At 36.0% G+C, this 21,663-nt stretch overlaps 1 protein-coding gene across 11 annotated transcripts in view; it reads right to left on the bottom strand.

Moving 5' to 3' along the window:
* The window catches only part of SLC4A10 (solute carrier family 4 member 10), a 161,673-nt gene that overhangs the window by 33,260 nt on the left and 106,750 nt on the right, over nucleotides 1–21,663 (bottom strand). For 9 of the 11 annotated variants that reach the window (XM_088059264.1, XM_088059262.1, XM_088059263.1 and 6 more), the window contains 9 exons: nucleotides 21,422–21,610; nucleotides 11,001–11,092; nucleotides 6,502–6,659; nucleotides 5,367–5,454; nucleotides 4,733–4,879; nucleotides 4,080–4,180; nucleotides 2,510–2,684; nucleotides 2,191–2,324; nucleotides 856–1,101 (listed from right to left, as the gene is read on the bottom strand). In XM_088059264.1, coding sequence (XP_087915390.1) covers nucleotides 856–1,101; nucleotides 2,191–2,324; nucleotides 2,510–2,684; nucleotides 4,080–4,180; nucleotides 4,733–4,879; nucleotides 5,367–5,454; nucleotides 6,502–6,659; nucleotides 11,001–11,092; nucleotides 21,422–21,610 — 1,330 coding nt within the window. The remainder of the gene's footprint in view (nucleotides 1–855; nucleotides 1,102–2,190; nucleotides 2,325–2,509; nucleotides 2,685–4,079; nucleotides 4,181–4,732; nucleotides 4,880–5,366; nucleotides 5,455–6,501; nucleotides 6,660–11,000; nucleotides 11,093–21,421; nucleotides 21,611–21,663) is intronic. The other 2 variants (XM_088059261.1, XM_088059268.1) reach the window with 1 other exon arrangement.

The following is a 21,663-nucleotide window of genomic DNA, read 5'->3' as shown; positions in this document are numbered from 1 at the left end:
ATTGAAAATGGTTTTTAATGACATTTTATTTACTGATGTGACCAAGCTTAACTGGGTTCAGGACAGACCAGGATCTTGTCCTTTGCTAGAACATTTTTGTTCTCATAACACAGAAACAGGTCTATGTTTAGACTTTACTTCTCTATGAAATAATATTGACAAAAGTGATTCACTTTCTTATTCTCCAAGTAGATTAGTATCTGTCTGAACTTCACAATAAAGTAAATCTGTTTAAATGGAGTTAGATTAAAATCTTTGTATTAAGAACAAATTGATTATGAGCTACTGAGATGCATCTAACAATTCCAAATCCACTTCAGCTCTTGTGGATTAAGCTTGGACCTTAAATGCCAGAGAGGTTAAAACAAAGGAGGCACATCAGCTTATAACCTTTTAGAAAGGTGAATATTTCAATTTGGGAAAAACAAAACAAAACAAGATAAATATGATATACAAGCATTACCTGAACATCCTGTTACCATTGAAACATTATAAATCATAAGTAAAAGGTTACAGGAAGAGACCATGAGTTAATTCTCATTAAATAAAAATTAATAGAGACATAAAACCTAGGTCCCTTTAAGTCCTATTTTTAATCTAGCATTTCCTAGTTAATTATGTTGAAGCTTTTCCAAACCTCAAATCTGGAAATATATTTGTTAGTTATCTTAAGTAAATGTGTCCTGCTTCTACACATCCCTGCAATAACTACTACTTCCATAAGACAGCATAATGACTGAATAGCTTCCACATGCTGCAACTACTGCAAACTTTTTCTGCTGTGCTCCTTGCAGAGAAAACAACCTATGGAAAATAAAAAAAACCTAACAGTTTAACAAAAGAAGTCTTACTTACGAGTACTTTGTCAGCAGCTCCAAATTATTGTGCATGTTGATTGGATACGTCTCACTGAGATGAAACAGCTTCTCTAAGGCCTCATAAATGAAAATGATGCAGATAAGAGAAGCAAAGGCTTCTTCAGTAAAGCGGGTAATGTAGCAGACTAGGGAGCTTGCATCAGTTGCAACAAGGATGATGCACAGGATTGCAGTCCACAGCCCAATGCTGGCTCTCAGAGAAAGGTATGACAACCCGTACTCTCTAAAAACAAGAAAAGAATTGAACCCTCTGAACCTTTTGTCCAGCCACAGTGAATAGAGACAAGGCAGCTCCAAAAGTCTGAATCACAAATTATGTACTTATTGTGAACAGAAGATCCCATCAAGTCACCTCCTGACCAGAGCTCTTCCCCCAATTAGCAAGACACAAAGAGCTCTATCTCCATTTAAGTGATCACACGAGCAGCTTTGAGAGTAGTCACACACATGAAGTGTATAAGGTCCACTCACTCTTTATCCCGTATCCTGCTTTGTGAACAGCCAACACCTGCCAATTTCTTTTTAAGCTGTGAAAGGGTAGCTATAACAACTTTCATCAAAATTCTGTAAGCTTATTGCATATGATAATAGAGCTCCAAACACACCGAGTGACATTATCACAGAAAACTGAAAGGTCTGTCTGAAGGTGCGAGAAAATCTGAGTGCTAAGCGAGGTTTCCTGCTCCGTGGTGTGCAGGAGATCCTGCACAGAAGTCCCTGTCACAGCAATGAGGAAAGCAGACTGGAGAGCAGAGAAGCATGATGGCTTCCAAATGGAGACATCATTTTTACCCACAGTGTGGCAGAGATATGTCAAGTAGAGCACTTTAGCCTAAATGTGGCTTTTCTGGTGTGACACTTCACTGCCTCTGTCCAGGTGAGGGAATGGCATGGTCTGTATTAGTGACTATTGAAAGAGGACACCACTTCTACTGCACTTACTTTCTTGGTGAGAGGTAACACCTTTCAAGTGAGGGATGAGATAAACCACTGATTTAAATTTACTGTCTCAGAGTAAAGAATGATAAAATTAAAAAACAAACCAAAAAAACCCCCCACAAACATCCTGAAGCTGTCATTCCCTTCAAAGCTGCTCAGGGAAGGGATGAAGGAGAGTTTAAAAGCAACAAAAGCCCAAAATTTAAGAATATTCACCTTTCTGCATTACCAATTCACTGCATAATTTTTGGACTCTGCAACATGATACAATTCATCTTGTATTGCACTGTTTAGGATTTCAGCTTTGGGACAGGTGTTTCTACTTTCATCTCACAACAAATGAAGGATGATGAATGTCATGATCCTCACTTACTTGCAAAATTTGAATAAGATCTTCTCAAACACTAAAACTGGTCCTGTGCTGCCAAGTATAGTGAGAGGCTGTCCACCAAAAAGAGAGTAGGCAATTCCAGTCATGGATGCTCCAAACAGCGATTCTATTGCACTCTGAATATGATACAGAGAGAAGTGTCCATAAATTTTCAAACAGGTTCTTTTTGTAATGTCTTAGTCCGTAGCCTTCTAAACAATGAAACACCAATCTATAAAGGTGATTCATGCAACAGTAAGGAAATACTAACCACAAAACTAGGAATGTAAGTTTGTTTTAAAAGTTCAGATTTAACACATACTATACGACCTTCAGTTGCTTCTCCCAGCAGACCACCAAATGTGATGACAGGAGACATGCAAGCACAGTAGAGAAACAAAAATGATGCCAGACATTGCAGACTGAGAGCATCCCTGAAGTCACTCCAGAAGAAGGGAGCTTTTCTTTTGATATCTAAAATTAATCCTCCAAAAAATCTAAAGAAAACATAGAAGAGCTCAAATTAATTAAGGTGGCATACAAAACTTTCTTCTACAGTATTGCTTCAACCACACTGCAGAGAAGCTACTGTTCCTTGATCAAATGATACATACTCTTATGCTTGACCCTTCATAAAATATAAGTTTAGGAAGCCTGTCTTTGTAACTCCAACCAGGAAATTATTATGGTTTTAAAGCAAACTAATTTCCATGTCTCTTTTATAAATTTTTCAACTAATCACCTATACTCCAAAGTTCTGAACAGTTGCTTGCTCCCATGCTCTAAGTCAAACTGTTTATTACATGAAATAATTCTTTGTATTTATTTAATTAGAGACGTATCACAGTGCTATTTGCCCACACATTTATATATAGAGCTTCACATTCTTTATTTGAGAAGCTGTTCCTAAATACACTTGATGATAGAAATGAGTATATGCTACCATTTTTCAAGGACAAGAGCTGTCATCTTTTGTCATTTACACTGTGTCAGATATAATCAAATATTTAGGAACAGACGCTCCCTTACAAAATACCATACAGCTAGAGTAAATAACCCCACAATGCTCTTTTCCTCACAGGCACACAATGGATCAGATGCTGCTGAGGTAAAGAAGAAGGTGTAGTGCTACTACCTCCTAAATATTAAAACAATCCTTCAAGCTGTAAATTAGCAGGTTCTCCGGTAAGAGAACAACTTCCAGCCAGACCGGCCATCATCTCCTCTGCCCCAGTGTACACCAGCACTGCAGCTGAATCTTTAGCTTCGTGCTAAAGGTAGGGAAAATATTTAAATATCAGGAGGCAGCAAAGTAAAAGAAACATCTGTTGCCTAACTACACTGCACTAAGGCAGCCATTGGCAGCTGATGGACACCACACCATATTAGATGAGATAAAGCAAGTATTCCTTGGGACAAATTCTTCATTCTGATGTATATTGCAGCCACCAGGGTAACCACAGCCTCATGTACCAGGACATATCACGGCTTACTGAGGCAAAAAAGAAATTCTAGAGCTGCACAACCCAGGAACTTCAACTACAAAACAGCTCTAAGGATTCATAATATATGGCACAATATTATACCAAGTTTTACTTCATCCTGTACAAAACCAAAAAACATTAATCAAGTTTAAGAGAGGTCTTCCCTTTGTAAATATTAGAGAAAGGAGCTTGCAATAAATACAATTAGGAAACTCGAACCCTCTTGCCCTCTCCTGCTCTCTGCAAACAATCATGAATTGTCCTCTTCAGCTACACGGCACACGCAAATCAGGACAAATGCCTGAAAGAAATCATGTGCCAGGACATTTCTGAGAGAGAACCAGACCCTTATGATTCCTTTTGAACATCATTTTGAACACTTAAGATTTTGAATATGTTCTCACTAACTTTCCAGTACGTTGCAGTTCTGGTCCAGAGTGTCCCCCAGGATGTTCTGCTTCCCCGTGGGCTGCAGTTCCATTTGGCACTCCTGGGATCTTACGCTTCTCCTACCAGAAGGAAAAGATATTTCTCAGGGGTTTTAGCACTGAAATAGGCTCTGAAAGTTAAAAGCTTAAACATAAAAAATTTACTTTAAGATTCGTCAACATAACCTCCTCATAAGCTGTTCTATTACTAGACAGTTAATAGTAAAAAGAATTGTGATTCTGTGAAATTTTAAGAATTGATCACAAAAAAATCTTGAATCAGAAAACATTTTAAAGAGTAACAAGCTTTTATCAATTCTTGCAATAAGCTTAGAACAAAAGTAAACCATGGCTATTTGGAATAATCAAGGATGCTTAAGACCACTTACCCCTAAATTTACTATCTTTAGATACAACTGCCTGTATTTACTCAGGAGATAACTAGTACTGAACTAAACCAAATGTCATCACTACACTGTATGCTTGCAGCCCAAGGGTTCTCCTAAAGAAAATTAACCTAAAATAAAAAGACCATGCAAAACTCTGCTAAATGCTAAATTAATGAGACTTAAATCTACATAATAAAAATTCATCACAACTTTTAAAAGCGCTCGAATTTTACACTGCACAAACCTGAGAGGGAACATTTTTAGGTGGTTCTATTCGAATTGTTGGGTCCCACTCTCCAGGAGGGAGAACAGTAACCTGATCAAGAAACTCATCAATTCCAGACACCAAGTCATTACGGTCTTTTGCTTTGTAAGCAACATCATGGAATACCTGTGAAAAAATGAGAAGTATGTGTGGGAGGAAAAAGAGATGGAAAAAGGAACCCTTTCTAAAATAATGGCCCTTCTTCTCTGAAATAGAGCACACTTTGTAAAGTTCCCATTGAACAAACAATCTCAGCTTCAACTGAAAATAACTTCTGGTATATGGTTCTCAAAAAAATTCCAGCTGCTACAGAAAAACATCCTTATGGCTGCTAAGTATTCCAGAGATTTTGCAGCTTAAACAAAATTAAATTCACTGGAAAGCAACTGTGAAAAATGGAACCTTATTGGTGAAGATATCTTTGCTTGTGAATACTGTTTCTCATTTTGTTATCCCCTTACAGCAGCATAATCCGGGCTGTAACAGGATCATGAAATGAACTAGAACGCTTGTTGTCATCACCAGAATGATTAGCCACATTTCATCTGAAGGACTGGAGATTCCCTATTAAACCTCTTCAGTTAGTACAAAACTGAACCATGAATAAAAATACCTCGTCTGTCATTAGTGTGGCAATTGATCTTCCAATCTCATGGTATTGTTGTCCTTTACCCAGCGGTCCAAGAAGAATAAACAAAAATCTGCAAATTAAAGGTAAATTTGAGAAATTGCAAAGGATAGATGGTTGAAATTCATACAAATATTACAGAAATATTTATCTAAAATGTGGACTAGAAGAATCTATCAGATAAACACTATATATAATCTCCTTCGAGTTGTTCACACATGCATTTAAACATGAAGCTCTGCTTAGAAAAAAAAATGTGAAAATAGCTTCCAAAAATACATCATAAGCTTAACAGTCAGTCTTGATTGAGACTACCAAAACCTCCTTACATAACAAACCTTAACTTACATAATAGATGTATTCAATTGTAATTTATGTACAGAAAACATTAATTTATTTAATTCAGTTAATTCAACAGAAGGGCTATTGTTACATATATTATCGCAATACTGGAGAAGTTAAATTAACCCAAATTAAAATAATTTTTAAATTATTTTTACTGCCACTAAGGTTCTGGACAGTTTCTACTTGAGGCTGAAGGCAGATAAAGTTCTATAAAAGGCAGAGAATTTGTTCAACTTAAATAACTAAAATTCTCAGTTTCGTTAAAATGCAAAAGACAATATTTTAACATACACAATGTAACCACGGATCTATCCCAATACCTTCTATTTGAATACAAGGACTACTTTACACTTTTAATTCCTCATAATTTGTTTTCAGAACCAAAGTACTCCATCAGAAAAAGTTTCAACTTGGAAAAAAGTAATCTAATAAAAATTTATGGTTCACCTTCCCTACCATGCAAAGCAAATTTTTGAAGAAATACAAATTTTAGAATATATTTACAGCATGTTCTGCATCCATTCACTCACTATCCCTAGTCAAGCAAATCACACAGTTTGCTTTTTGCCTTTTCTCAATTCTTTCTTCATTTTTTTCAGTTCTTTACATAATTATACAGTATCACACAAGTAGTTTCAGTTCCAGATGGAATATTCTACAAAGCTGAATACTTCACCTTAGTGCTTCATCTGGAGTATGACAAAGCAGAGGGTCACATCACCCTGTTTCCACAAAGTACTCAGGAAAACACAAAGCAAAATCAGCCCAGCTGTACCTGGTTGGAATTGGAACTTCAGCCAGTCCTGTAAGCAGCACTGCAGGAGACAACCTAACAAAAGCCACAACAGCACGGTCCAGGAACTCCAGTTCACCAACTAAGATGTTTGATGCTTCAGCTCCAGGTGGTATCTTTTTCATGAAGTGGAGGTCAACCTGGGAAAAGTATATTAAATTACAACCTACAAGTTGCTCAAAGGGAATTTTTTCCCCCCCGGCTTTGTTGGCAGAAACTTTCCGATCTGCACTACAACATTGTCTATTTCAGTTATGCAGTTCCACTGTTCTTGTCTGTTGAATAATTATTTTTTTAATAAAATTTTTTCTCTAATCCAAATTAGACATAAATTATTTGACCAATTTTTGTTGGAAACAAAGCACTACAAAATTAATTTATAAAGACAACAAATCAAATTGAAAATATTTTTGAGAATATAGGATTGATTTCCTACTACTGCTTTTTATATATACTCATACAGCATGAATACTTGATAATAATCATAACAGTAGAAGAAGTTAAGACACCTTTTTTTTCCATAATTAACAATTCTGGAAATCATTAATTCGTAGCTCATAATTGTTGTGTTATTATCTCACTGAGAAGAGCATTGGATTCCACTACATACAATTTTCCTTTTTCTACTCTGAGATGTATTTTTGTTTTCAGATTTAACAGAAGGCAGTTGCACTTCTGCTGAAAGTAACAGAAAATAAGCTATCGTGAGCATTGACTGTCTCAAGAGCAAACTGAAAGAACAAAGCAGAAGAAAAACTTTGGAATTTTAGGCAGTGATGTTGACTTTTGTAGGATAATAGAAAAACAGAGACACAGCTTCATCATCACATTTCTGTAATAAGCTCAAGGTATTTGCGTAGGAATGTATGACTCTAGATTTTACTCTGTAACAAAGACTGACATGAAATAATAAAGTATATAATGTATGTCTGATTTAATTATGCACCAGTATTATCTACATTTCAAAATGCATGAATTTTGTCATTTGCTTTCCTTTTATTAATCTAAACACAACAACAGCAACCAAATCCAATATAAACTGTTAAAGTGGACCATTTTAATGTCTATCTTACAGCCATCTGTCAGTACTAGTTTGCATAGTTTTTGGTAATATTTAGAAAATTGTTTTCTTGCAAATGGCTCTGGCACTAAATCAGAATTCAGATATAATACAGTTGCCTGTGTAATGAAATCTTGGTTTGCTGAGATCACGAAGAGATATCTAATGCTTCCCTAAGCCACAAAGATGACTAAACCCCTCACAAAGTTAAACAAGAACCACATCAACCTGGAAGGTTGGAGACCTTCAATTGAAAAAGTGAGGTAAATTCTGTTCTCCACTCAAATCATGAAATAACTCTTCGGTATTAAATACATAACTAAGGCTCACTCTGCACCTAATTTTGGTGTTGCAGGGTATTTGCAATTGAGAGGAAGAAAGCAGTCTTTTAGGCATGTAAGAAATGTGCATTCTGTGATGAGTTTACCTTGTTAATGGATGGATTTAACATTTTAATGCATTTAACGTTTAATAATTAACATCACATACACAATATGCTACAGTTATGACATTGAGGTCCTCTAACATACAGATCCCAAGATTCAAATTTGAAATAAAGATTCTGTCTTCTGTCTACCAGAAGGTATCATCAGATAGTTCCTGTACTATTTATCAGCTTGAGATTCTAATATTGTTTAGGTAGTGAAGAGAGCCCCATTAAAAGGGAAGTAGCTGGCAGCAAACTGAGGAACTCAGGAGCAAACTGAGCAGACACAGCCACGTCTCAAAGGTGTTGCTTTCACTGCATAATGAGAGTGGAGGTGGTCCTGGAGTAACACATTTATGGCAGTGGCAGAAGCTACCTATATTGAATGTTTTATCTAACCTATCCATAGTACATCTCTTATCCCAGGTCTTTAGCTAGAGAGACCTGATGTGCACCTTAATCTGCACCCTAACCTGAGCCCCATTCCTGACCTGACCCTAAATAGTCCCGGCAAGTTCCAATTAAATATAAAACTAAATAACTAATGCAAAGGCCATGTCTCTTCAGGGCAACTCAAAGACTGAAGAGTGGTGGACATCTACCCTGAAACCAACACAAACTGACATGGAGACAAAAAAGATACCCAACATCCCTTCTTAGTAAAACATATTAATCAAATTTATTTATAAGCAGGTCAATCAGCACCCAAAACAAGTAATTTGCTTCACATGGTATTTGAAATGCCAGACTCTGTCGGTAAGAGACAGGGGATGTGGGTCTACAGTCTCTTTATACATTTTGTTTTTCAGGACAATTAATGTTCCCTCCAGTCTTTGGTGTAAAAAGTAGAAATGAGCCAGATGAAGTTCTTAAACCATCACTCCCATTTCTACTCAGACAGGAGGGTAACGTGGTGCTGTGACAAATCACCTCCACATCACCCTGAGAACACGAAGTCCTGGTGACACATTTACAAACAGCACAAACCATCTCTCTCTCTCCATGCCACTGAGGTAACACTCAAGACAGCTTTCAGTGCCTGTCTCACATTTTTCATGGATAGATACCAATACAATCAACACAGTCTCAATGCTGTATCCAGATTAAGTCAGCTTTTTGAATCAACTCCAAATTTGGAATACTAGATGGAGCCCAAGGGAGAAGATTAGCAAGGAGAGAATATGTGAGGTAGTCAAAGGTGCTTTTTTTGTAGAAGATAAATGAAATTAATATCTGGAACAAAATTAGAGCAAGAAATCACAATACACAAGAGAAAATTAGTGTATTGCTCTACTTTCCTCTCAATCTGTGCATATAATTCCAATTATAACCGTTGGGAGTTATTGCAACAGCACATTTCAAGGGGAAACTGCACTTATGCATCTTCAAAAGGATAAATGGATCTATTTAAAGTTGGCCAAAAAGGAAGGTATTCAATTACAATCCTTTACTGTTATTTCATTCCTCCTAACAAAAGTTGTTCCTTTCATATTCCTGACATGTCTATTGGTATCCATCACCGTTGAGGTTAGAAAAAGATGAAATGTTGATTTCTTCCAGCTTGTTTAAATGGGAAGAGCTCTTTTGATCAGCAAAGCTGCAGCACTACAAAAATATCGAGTGAAGGATCAAATGATGCCACTCCCATTCTTGTTTAATACAAACAGAATTGCAGTTAGACAACTGACTGGGATTTGGATCCTACAACACTCAAAGCAACTGGAAAAACGCTCACGAAAAGCACTACTGAAACTTATGCCATTCCCTTCACTTCTGCATAGCTTTATTTTGAATAGACAATTTTATTTATATTTTATATCCTTTACAAATTTTATATCTTGATATTAGAACACTTGCAAAACCAATTCGTTTTACTTAAGACTTTAATATAAATATCATGAGACCAATATTGCACTTGACTCTTCAAAGTAATATCATTTTAGTTTGAAATATATTTAAAGGATTAACATTAAATTTTTAACAACCTGCCACTGTTTATAGATGTTCTCATGGCCTCTATAGAAATGTGGTTCATAATACATTCCCAGACAGCCTCCTTTTTTCTCATTGTCATTGACAGAAAGATCTGTTTCCCCTCTTATTTCAGCCATATACGATTCATAGTCTGGAATGTTCAGTCAAAAATTCAAATGATGCAAATAGCTACTGCTGCTAGGAAATAAGTCTGGCACCAGATGGAGCAATCACATAACTCTACTTTTAGCTCAGCTGCACTAACATTAAAATTCAACAGACTCTAAGTGCTGTTCTTCAGAATTTTGGTTTAAATCACCTTTCTTCACTTCTCAACCTTTGCTGCATTAATGTGTCAGCTGAAGTCATCTATCCCTGTCAGGCCTGTCATCTGTATCCATTGTGACTGTCTTAGGTACACACAGACTTCTTACACAAATTAGGATTCTCCTTCACATTAAAGCTGAGAAGCTGTTTGCTTCTCTTTGCTATCTAACATTGAACTGTCATTGCAATCTCCACTACTGAACAGTTAACATCTTTTGTAAAGTGTACTGAAATATCTTGGCTTGCCAGAAGAATTAAGTTATAAGTTTACAGAAACACATTCTGTTTGAGACATCTGGAATCCACGAGTTCAGGTTATAAAAAGCATAGTTTGCATTCATGCATCACTTCTACAGAAAGTAAAAATCTGAGGTGAATTATAGGAATTCTGAATTATTTTTGTACTTATGCAATTTTCTGTTAATTTGTAAAATTTCCCCTACAAATATATACCTATGATATTAAATTTATCTGTGTTTCTAAATTGTGATTTCCTATCACATATAATTTAGAAAGAAAATGTAAAATTCTGTTTTATCATACAGAAACTGTACTGCAGAGCACACAAAACTTCCATGCTAAAGTAAGATCTACACTTTACAGCTTTTCCTGACTCACATGGATTCATTTTATTTAATTTTAAATATCTGTTTGGTAGTCAGGAAGTTCTCTTCACCATCAGTGGACACTTACCTTGCTAAAGTCAACAGTGCTGTTTTCTCTGCTCACATCATTTTTGTTTTCAATACAGGCTGGAGTAGCCTGTGGGGAAACAACCTGACCTGCTAAAAAAAGTATCATTATTACAGAATACTAAAAGTTCTACAAATAAAGCAACATCTAATGACATAATTATTAGAGCTCTGCACACATTTCATATCATAGATATATGATGAACCTAAACATGGCATTTTAATTAGAAACTTATTTAGAATAGCACATTCTCAAAAGACAGAATATTCATCATGTGCAGTTAGGAACGTGAGAAGGCAATTTAGAAAATATAAAAGATACTGCTGAACACGAGAAGACAAAATTTCTATACCAATTAAAGCATATAATTCTAAAGATATATATTTGGGGAAAGTCCTGCCTTCACACAGCTTTTTTAAATAATTAGAGGAGCTGAAAATTTTGGGCAATATCTGCCTCCAAAAGTAATTCTCATTGACTTAAATAGGATTACGAATTTTTACAAAGTTACTCATGTGTATAAGGATGTCCTGATTATAAAAGCTACAAAAAACAACATAAAAATGGACTGGTATAAAAATAAATATATTGGAAATTAACTGATTTATAAGCTCAGTATTGAAAAATGTGGTTATAGACGGGTATAAAACAAATGTTTCAACAAACACATTTTCAAAAAAAGTCCAGTGAAGATTTAGTAAAATATTTTAAAGAAGTTTTAAAAATATCTCAAGATGAGAAATGTTTAAATATACCTCAGTCTTGTGGAAACAAAGATCGAGTCTTTTGACCAACAAAATTTTGCCAACAAAAGCTCAAAAAGAAAAAACAGAGTCAAGTAACAAGTCTGTGTCATACGAAGCATATTTTTACTTAATGCCAACATTGCCCTTGCACATGGCCAGAGTCCACCATGCCTGGGTGTGGGGCTGGCAATAGGGCAGCACACAAACCTCACAGGGGCACAGGCCATGCCCTGCTTCCTTCCCTGTTTCTCCCTCTCTGGCATGTCAGAAGCCACACGCAGCTCTGAACACCAGAATAAAGTACAAGGGAAATTACCAAATACATGAGCCAACTATCTCTTACTGCCCTAACACATACCCAGGAATAACTACAGAGTCCAACTGGCCCAGAGTCAGCATCTCGTGCCCAGCATATATTTGTTTCCATAGCGAATAAAGTCTCTCATATGACTGAGAAATGATGATGTGAAAACATTGGTTCTGGTGAAAATCAACCTAAACTTGCACAGTAACAAAGACCATATGTTCATGATATTTGAAGATGAAGACAGTCAGAAAGTCCTAAGCTAGGCACATTGTCTGGGCAATTCCAAAAGCCACAGCGTGGCCCCTCACACTGCCGGGACTCACACCTGCAGCCCAGGCACGTCCTCAGCCACAGCCAGGACATGAACGCTTTGCAGGATCCAGCCTGAACAGGAACAGAGACTTCAAGAGCACCTCAGCCCTTGCCAAAATGCTGAAGTATCCAGTTGCTGTCACAGCTGAGCAATACAGGATCCCTGGCCATTAATTCCCAGTTGAAACACTTGCTCAAGGAAAATGCTGGTTTTTGTGAAAATCAACATGTCATTTTCTACTAGACAAATCTCCCATGACATGAAACAGGTTTTAGACTCATGTGTGCATCCTGGCAGCACAGACAGAGATACTGCACTTTGATTAGGTAGTACAGCAACAGAATGTTTAAAAATGTATTACTAGAAATCCTACTATTAAATTTATCTATCTTTAAACTGCAAATATTTCCATTTTTCTCTGATTCAGGACAAGGACAGATCAAAATAAGAATAGAAATCAGGGCTTTTGTTCAGCTCTACAGTGAAACAAACAGAGAATGGCAAACAGACATGACAAGCATGTTAATCTAAGCAGGTAGAATAAAAATAAAGTCAGGATGAGAATTTACATACAACATATGTGATTTTAGAAATCCACATATTACTGTAAATTTAAGGAATTAATATAAAAAGAGGCTATTCATTCCTAAACGTCACATGAGAAAACTTTCACAAAACAGAAGCCAGAATTATTACATATGCAACGTATTTAGAAGCAGTCATTCAATTTTTCTGTTTTAATTAGAACTGAAAGAAAAACAGAGTTCCATCATTGTTACACTATCATCTTTATAACATGCATCCCAGTGCACTAGTTCACATTGTAATTTTTTTCTGTATTGTTTATTTAGCAGTCCTTGAATTATTTTTATAGGAATCATCCTGTAATATTACAGCTATTAAAAATCATTAATATAAAAAATTGTATAAATTTTATTTCTGTCCTATTTTGGAGATTTTATTAATGTGACCAATAAAACCCTTCCACTTATTCAAACAGAAAAGGCATAAGGTGCTCAGGGGAAGTTTCTGTCTTGACTTACTCCTGAAAAACCTAAAATCTTGTAATATAAAACCTGCTGACTCTTCATTTTTTTTGTTTTACACACTCCTCTATACCTTAGGATGTATGAAAAGGGAAATAGTTGTAATAATTACTTATACTAATATACATATTAATAATGAGATAAAATGAGATAAATAATAAGAAATGAGATAAAAACGAAAGTAACAGAAATAGTAGTTCATTATCTTTCTGCTGCTAATTAGGCATTTACACTTTTTTTTTCTGGACCCAAAAACTCAAGAAAATGAGAGCAGATATATCTGCCAGAGGAAAAAATATTGACCAACAAAAGAGTCAGAGCATGGACCACCCATTTAACATCAAAATTGGAGGTTCCAAAAGCAATCAGCATAACAGTCCAGAGGACCTTTAAACGTTGTGTCCACTTTTCTTTTTGGAGAAAAATACATAAAGCTATACATACAAGGGAAAAAAGCCACTACCAGTAAGTATGTGAAGTTTTTAAGAATAGCATATGTTCTTTTTCTGTGCCAACAGAAGACCTCAAACTTTGATTTACCCATATGCTGGAGTAATCTGAAAGAACACAAGTTTTACCTTGAGGCAGAAAGACATGTTTAAATAGCTCTGCAACTTCAGACAGCTTTCTGGATCATGGAACAAGTTTGGGTTTTTTACTGTATTGAGTAACAATCAAAGATACAAGGTAGACAACAGGTAACCACTTTTCACAAAAAAGCCCACCAAAGTAATCCCAAACTCTAGCCAGATTTTAAACATTTCTCATGATTTATTACTTCTTTTGTTTAAACTGAAAATATGGGGTTTAGGCTGCTAAGAATGGTGAAGGCATAAATCATACAAGATGTAATAAGAGCAGCAACAGCCTCATCATTCCACCCTTTCCTGCCCTCTCCTCACCAGTTCCATTTCAGCACTCCAAGCAAAATGGTTATTTACACCGTTGTATGGGGTAAACACAGAACTTTATTCTTCAAGAGCATAATGTAATACTTTGAGTCATTGTAAAGCTGAAGCCTCGATTTATCCTACAGGCCACCTACATAAAGCACGTGAAGAGTTGCATTCTTCGAGAATTCATCTGAGCCATTCAGACAGCTTTAAGTATCAAATACACTATGTGGTATAATTGAAATATCCAGGGTACATACAAAGGAACTTAATACATAACAGATAAAACCATGCTATAATTGCTGTAACAGCTTTTCTATGTAATAAAAAGCCAGTACTAGCACAATTTTAAATTATGTTTTAAAAAATTTGTGTATATAAAAAAATCAGTGTCTTTTTCAGAGAATTTGAAATTTCTAGAGCTTTGACTACAGCAAGAATACACAGAAAAAACACTTTCATGCAAAGTCAAGCCACTTAAAAATAAAAAAAAAAAAAAAAAAGCTACAATAATAGGAGTTTGCAGATATTTTGGTGTTTTTGAGACAGTTAGTCCTGGTAAATATAAAAAAAAATTAATCCCAGTAAATTAATGTCACTTGTAACATATTTTTCCTCCCTAAAATGTAGAACTTCAGACATTTAACTATGTGTATTGTGGTTATTATTCAAAATCCAAGATGTCTCTAGAACATCAATGACAAAAACGCAGAACAATATAGTCAGACACAAATCACAGTTAATGGAAAAAAACTGGACAAAACCAGCATATCAAAGGAAACTAAACCAGAAAAGAAGTTGCTTATTTTTCCAAACCATAGATATTTCTGCCCATTCAGAAAAAAAAAAAATCCTGATTTTCAAACTTCTTAAATCTTCAGACTTTTCACTGCAACTAGTCATCAATTTTCCAAGTCTGAATGCACAACACCGTCCAGATAAAACTCCAAGATTGAAAAACAGTAAGCTTTCTTCAGTATATTATAAAATTCTAATATAACAGAGCAGTGACAGCATTTCTGCAGGCTGGATTGTGTGTGTGTGCATGCCTTTAGGCCTCTTGATGATCAACATTTTTAATCAGTGGGTAATCATGTCACTTCCATTATACCTCCATAAGTACAAGGAGATTTGGCGTTCACTAGTGATATGCAATTTATGAGGATGAGGAAGTCGCTTTAGCTGTTCTTCTAATGCTAGGCCTGAATATCTCAAGCATAATTCACATGAAGTCATGCAGTATAAACTAAAATGCTGTGATTCGCAGTTTTACAAATTGATGTAAGAAAATGAACTTAAAACAACAAATTCCACACAAACTTTTCTTCAGTGTGCCACAGCTGCGGACAAAGGCCTGAGGTATTTTTTCAAATCACTATAGCAAGAAGTTGCATGCTGACAAGAAACTGAGATGAAGACATGGGTGTACATTTGAAATGATCTGAAGCCCAAGCAAGAATAGGTATTTATACTACCTCTGAACCTTCAGGGAGTTTACAGAACCCAAAGGATAGGAGATGAGGAAGATACAGAGATGAGATGAGCCTGTTAGAGACAGACACAACAAAGACAGAGCAAAATAAAGAAATACAAAGATGAATGATACAGTTTTATACATACAGATTACACATTTTATCATGGGTACAAGGAAATGTGGAGAAAGAAAGAATAAATATCAGATGAAAATGTTCATAAGAACAAGTTATATTTTAGTAGTATAAAAACTTGTGGAAAATACAACTGGATTAAAATACATACATTTGAGAAGAATCTAGAACAAAAAATAGAGCATTAGCGACTTTAAGGCAGAATTAACTAAACTCTGAGTTTACCTTGTCTTCAATGTAAGCTGAAGCAACTCCCCTAATCCAGATCCAGTACTTCAGAAAAGTTGTGAGTACATCAATGGCATCGGTTGTGATTTACTCCCAAAATGAAAGTGCACAGTCATGTACTTAGGGTTCCTCCCTAAGCCTCCCTACCCTTTTCATGGTGCTCCAGGTCATGCCCACCTTTCTCCACGTGATAGTATTGACATGAAAGCTTCACATGCTGTAAGCTTGCTCCAAGTTATGGCATAAATCTTTGAACTGATCTTTAGAAAAGACTGGGAAACTGAAGAAGGTAACTAACAACATAACAGAACTGAGAATTTTGACTTTCCAGGATACTAATGGATGCTATCATTAATTACGACAAGCATAGGCTCCAATATCTCTTCTCGTTGAAGAGAATATTGCCACAAACAATGAAGTCCAAACCAGCCCATCATACCAATTGAAGTAACTGGGAAAAGGTTTAAAAAAGAACATGGCAAAATGAACAGTTTCAGTAGCTCATGCTAATAACTCCGAAGATCCCAAGTTTAATTTGCCATTGCTTTTCACAAGCTCTTCAGAATACCAGTAAACCTCTGCTTGCAGTTTCAGAATTTCTCAGAATTAGACGTGATGTGTGGCGTAACCCAATTTTTACACTAATAATGTGCCTGCTCTGAATTCAAGGGAGAAGAAGCTCTTATAAATGGCATAAGTACGGAACAAAAAACAGGGATAAGATCATGTTATTGTGGGTAAAGAACACTTCAGCAAGATGCATGAAAATACAAGTAACTTAGTTGGCCATACTCCTCTCCCGAGTTCCTTCCTCTTGGACTTTAACCAGTATAAGGCCAGTTAGATTTCATTTTATACATATATATATATAAAATATACACACCCCCTAGACTAAAAGTGAAATAGCCAGTCAAAACCCTTAAATGTTTATATGATTAAAACTTCTTTTCTTAACTATATTTTCACAGAATCAGTTATTTTTTCATGCCACACATGCTTAAAACTCTGAATTTCAGCACCCTTTTATAAAAGGGGAGAGGCTTATGAAATCACTTCAGCATTCCTCTAAAGTAGAGAGGTGTCATATATTTGCAGTCGTCCTTGGCTTTTTAGACCATGCCATAGGAATTTACAAACACAGCTCTGAGGTATCACAGTGTGAAACCTACTCATCTCAATAAAAACAGGTTAAATTGCTTTATAGAGCAAGCTTTCTAAAGATGATTTACCAATGAAAAAAATTCATATTTTTACCTGTCTTTTACAGTATTTATGCTAAAATCACTTGCCACCCTTTATTATAGGTATTTGGTGTCAAATTAGCCTATAAAAAAAAACCATTTTTTCCTGCTCTTATGCCAAATTTGACTGTCGTTTTTTATTGGAACATCAAAAGCAGGCTTTTAATTCTCACAGTTTTGATGCCTAATGAAAAGTGAAAGTTAAACACAGCATGGCAGCATTAAAAATGCATGGTAAATCCATAGCACCCTGACATCTTAGCCCTGCAGAGGATGTGAAGAAAAGCCATTGTAAACAAAAGATAATACTACTAAATACAAAGCAAATTAATTAGATGGTCTGACAGACTCATAAACAAAGAAAAATCGAGGGAGAACATATGTACAACTATCTTCCAGCAAAGATATCACAATGGCCTGTCAATGGTGCTGCCATATATTGAATTAATTCATGTATTCGTTTTCAAACTTTGCTCCTGAACATCTGAAAATTGACACATTGATAAGCTACTATTGTCAAGAACTTGGACAAAGAAGGGAGTTTGAATCCTCAGCCGTACCACATAACCCACAGATCAGGGTCTTAGGGCTCTAAGTCACCCTTTTTTACAATCAACAGACTGCTAAGGATTGTTTCCAGCTCAACTGTCTAACACTAACCCCAAATTTAACCAAAGAGAGAACTTCCTTTTGTGCAGAAAAACTGTCCAAGTTCCCCTGTCTCATTTCAGCAGGAACAAACAAGTGGCCCTTCTGAAGCTCTTGTCATGTACTTTTTATGAACACTCCTGTCTCTGATAGGGGTGAACTGGGCTGTAAACTCACCAGCAGTACCTGAGATGATTTGTTTCCCTCCCCCAGTCTTCTAGGAATTAAGCTTATCATCCAGAAAGTAAAAGCAACAATATTTTGATTCCTTCTTTTAATTAAAAGGAGAGAAAAATATTGCTACTGATGGCAATATTAGAAACGTTCTTCCTTCATACATTCTACACAGTGTTTAAAGACAAATGGGAATAAGCAGATTAAAATGAGGCCTTGAATGAATTTTACCCGTTTGTCCTCGGGAACCAAGATGTGTCTTACAGCACAGTCTTGGACAATAATATAAGTTGTTTATATACCTTAATTTTTCTTTCTTTTACACATATTCAGCTTTTTCTTTTACGTGATTCAAACTTATATTTTAACAACTCATTTTTATATTACTATGAATAGCTTGTACAGACACTCCATGGCAATCTGAAAAAGAAACTTACAGCTGAGTGAGCATAACACTGTAGCTGAACTCCAGCCTTTGGGAGGCACTGGCAGAGAAAATGATCAGGAACCTCACTGCTACCCCTGGTCAAGCTTCTAAGAACAACAGAGTTCCTGACAGCTGAGCATTTCAGTGCAGATTCCTGAATAATTTACACACCACGTACACTTGCAAGTTACACAGTGTGAGGAAATAACTAAGAGTATGCCAAAAGAGGTGCAACCAATGTACCTGAAACTAGGCAGCTCTCCAGAATTCTCTCTTTCCCACTTTTTAAATCCTGGACTACTCAGGCAATAGTTGCCACTCGGACCCCTGAACTGCTTATTTGTAGTTGTCTTGAAAAGGGAAAAAATTCTAGTTCCTTTTAAAACAAAAAAAAATTTAGACTAGATTTTCCTTTTCTAAAGCTAATACTAATATAAATGCAATTCAGGCAAAGTAAGTAAGATTCAGTAAAGTAAGATTCAGTAAGTAAAGTAAGATTCAGACTTTTAAATGTATGGGCAATGGATAATAAACAAATCCTCCTTGTTTAATCACAGGGCTACCATTGATTTTGGTGGTGCCAAACCAGGAGACTGCCAAACGTGCATTAGCACTTAAATGATGCAAGTAGAGGAGCAATGCTTCAAATTGATTAAAAAAATCTCTGTCCAAAAAGCTCATGCTTAGAACTGTAATTTAGATAGAAATCCAATATACTTTCATAAGTATCCCTAAAATCTCTATGTTATTCTACTTTTTTACATGCATATATAATTTATGGGATATTTATTTATTTTTTTTATTGGTACATTTAACTTAAATTAACACAGTAAAAGTGACTAAGATTTTTTTAACAGAGGTCAGAGTATTCTGAGACATTTCTACACAAGAACATGAACAATGCATTCAGCATTTTTTCATCTTGCAAAACAGGGACAGACAAATGAAAAACTGTAAGAATATGTTTCTCTACTTAAGAGAATCACTTAATCACTGAGTATATAAAATTAGTGTGTTTCATATGGACTTAGATGCTATCCTGATGAGAGTTTATTTTTGGGGGGAATTTAGGAAGAGCTAGGAAGTTTGCCAGAAGGAACTTGGGCAAAAGCAAGATGTTTCTGGAGTGAATTACTGCATCAGTTCCACTAACAGACACAGAAAGTTAACAAAATTGAGCTCATGGTAATTTCACAGCTTGCCTTGAAGTTTCTTCTTAAGGCAACTAATGTCTGTTTATTACATAAGACCTAATGCAAAAAGCTTAATGGAATGCAAGCTGCCATGTTACATCCTGTGGAAATTAAGTACAGGATCATTATATCATTAACTTTCTCTAGTGTTTCCTGAATATTTGTTTAAAGTCATCAGCAAAAGCTGTATAAAACAACAAGAAAGTTGCCTTAAAAAGGAGGGACCATTATCCTACTTACATTTACTCTTGTGCATCCATGTGCATAATCACACACATCTTAGTAAATATTATTTTTTCCTTACTCCTAGAATGATACTTTACACAATTAAGGTTTCTATTTAATATCCTCATCAGATGAAATTATATGTTGCCTTTAAGGTCTGAGAATCTTCCCAGGGAAGCAACTAGATTTAGATCTCTTAAAACTTTATATGGCAATGACTGAAACAGAAGTTTCTTCCCTGAAATCAAGTTAACCTTTATATCAACAGCCCCATCTTTCCAGATCAGCCACACAACTAGTCTTTGCCCCTCTGTCCTATGCCTCAGAGCACACAAATTCCTCCTGCAATCCTGACCTTCCTGTGCTATGGCTGTTTCCTCACTCCCCACTTCCCAAGGTGATAGGGAAGCTCAGTAGGGCTCTGAAACAGAGAGACAGCACAAGTGACTAAGATTTCACTACAGCCAAGACGATTTCTGGAATAAGAGTTAACTGAAAAATCTATGCAAAATTTGGCTGCAAATTTCATAACACAGACCTTTATTTAAGCAAATAAGGAAGGAGCAATAAGAAATGATCTTTCATTATAATGACCTGCAACAATAATACAACTTGTAAGATCTTCTGTAAAAGCAAGAAAACTAAAAAATATTATGCCAATATTTTACTCTAGAACCATTCTGAAAACATTTCTCATTTGCATTATCCTGATTTTCCCAAAAGGGATTTTTCGAAAGAACAAGGTACAGCTTTTGTGACCTCTCCAACAGTGTCATCTTGGAAAGTTTGCCTCATTTTTCAACCCCTCAAACTCACCTATAAAATCTGAAGCAGCAGTTGAACTGTAGCTAATAATAATAATAATAATAATAATAAGCCACTCTTGTAGGCTTAGAAACTTTCAACAATCCACTACATTTTAAATAAATAGGTCCTGGATAGTCAACAGAAGTCAAAAATATCCAGGCACTGATAGAGCCTGTCCACAGCTCAGAGCAACACTGTGCAAAGACACTCAAGCTCAGTCTGAGGAATTGCACAGAGCACCTAAAGCATGCACCTGAGCTGCAGTGGGAATAATGTGCCATGTCAGTCACCCAGGGCGCCGTGGCATGCCAGAACAGCTTCCAACACCTCAGCGAGTTCCCTTGAATAGCTCTGCCCAGCCCTGAGTTGTGCAATATAGACAAATTTCAAGTTTGAGCAAGTGTGTTTCTGAATTCATAAAAGGAACCACTCTCATGCAAAAAGTACCAGTTTTACAGGGTAGCTTTTCAGAGCAGAATCACTCTGTTAAGCTGGGGGTACAAAGAACATGCAATACCAAACAGGCAGATGCTATTGAAGGCTCAAAATGCAAAACAAAGCATTACCATTTTTATCCATGGAATGGGGCTCAGACTGCTTCTTTCCAATATCAGCAAAGGATCTTACAATTGGGATCCTGTTGCTCAGCTTCTTCTGGTTCTGATGGTGATGCTGTTTCAGTAAAGCCTCATGCACTCGGTGACGAACATCCTCACTGAGCTGCCCAGAACCCACCTGCTGGTCCAGAATCATATCTGAAAATATATACACAAACATATTAAAAGAGGGGAAAGAGGAAATATTTAAT

The sequence above is a fragment of the Pseudopodoces humilis genome, chromosome 8 (assembly GCF_049639895.1).
Source record: "Pseudopodoces humilis isolate 2021_Gansu_Grassland_sample_001 chromosome 8, ASM4963989v1, whole genome shotgun sequence".
Classification (NCBI taxonomy): Eukaryota; Metazoa; Chordata; class Aves; order Passeriformes; family Paridae; genus Pseudopodoces; species Pseudopodoces humilis.
This window is presented reverse-complemented; position numbering and strand designations above follow the sequence as displayed.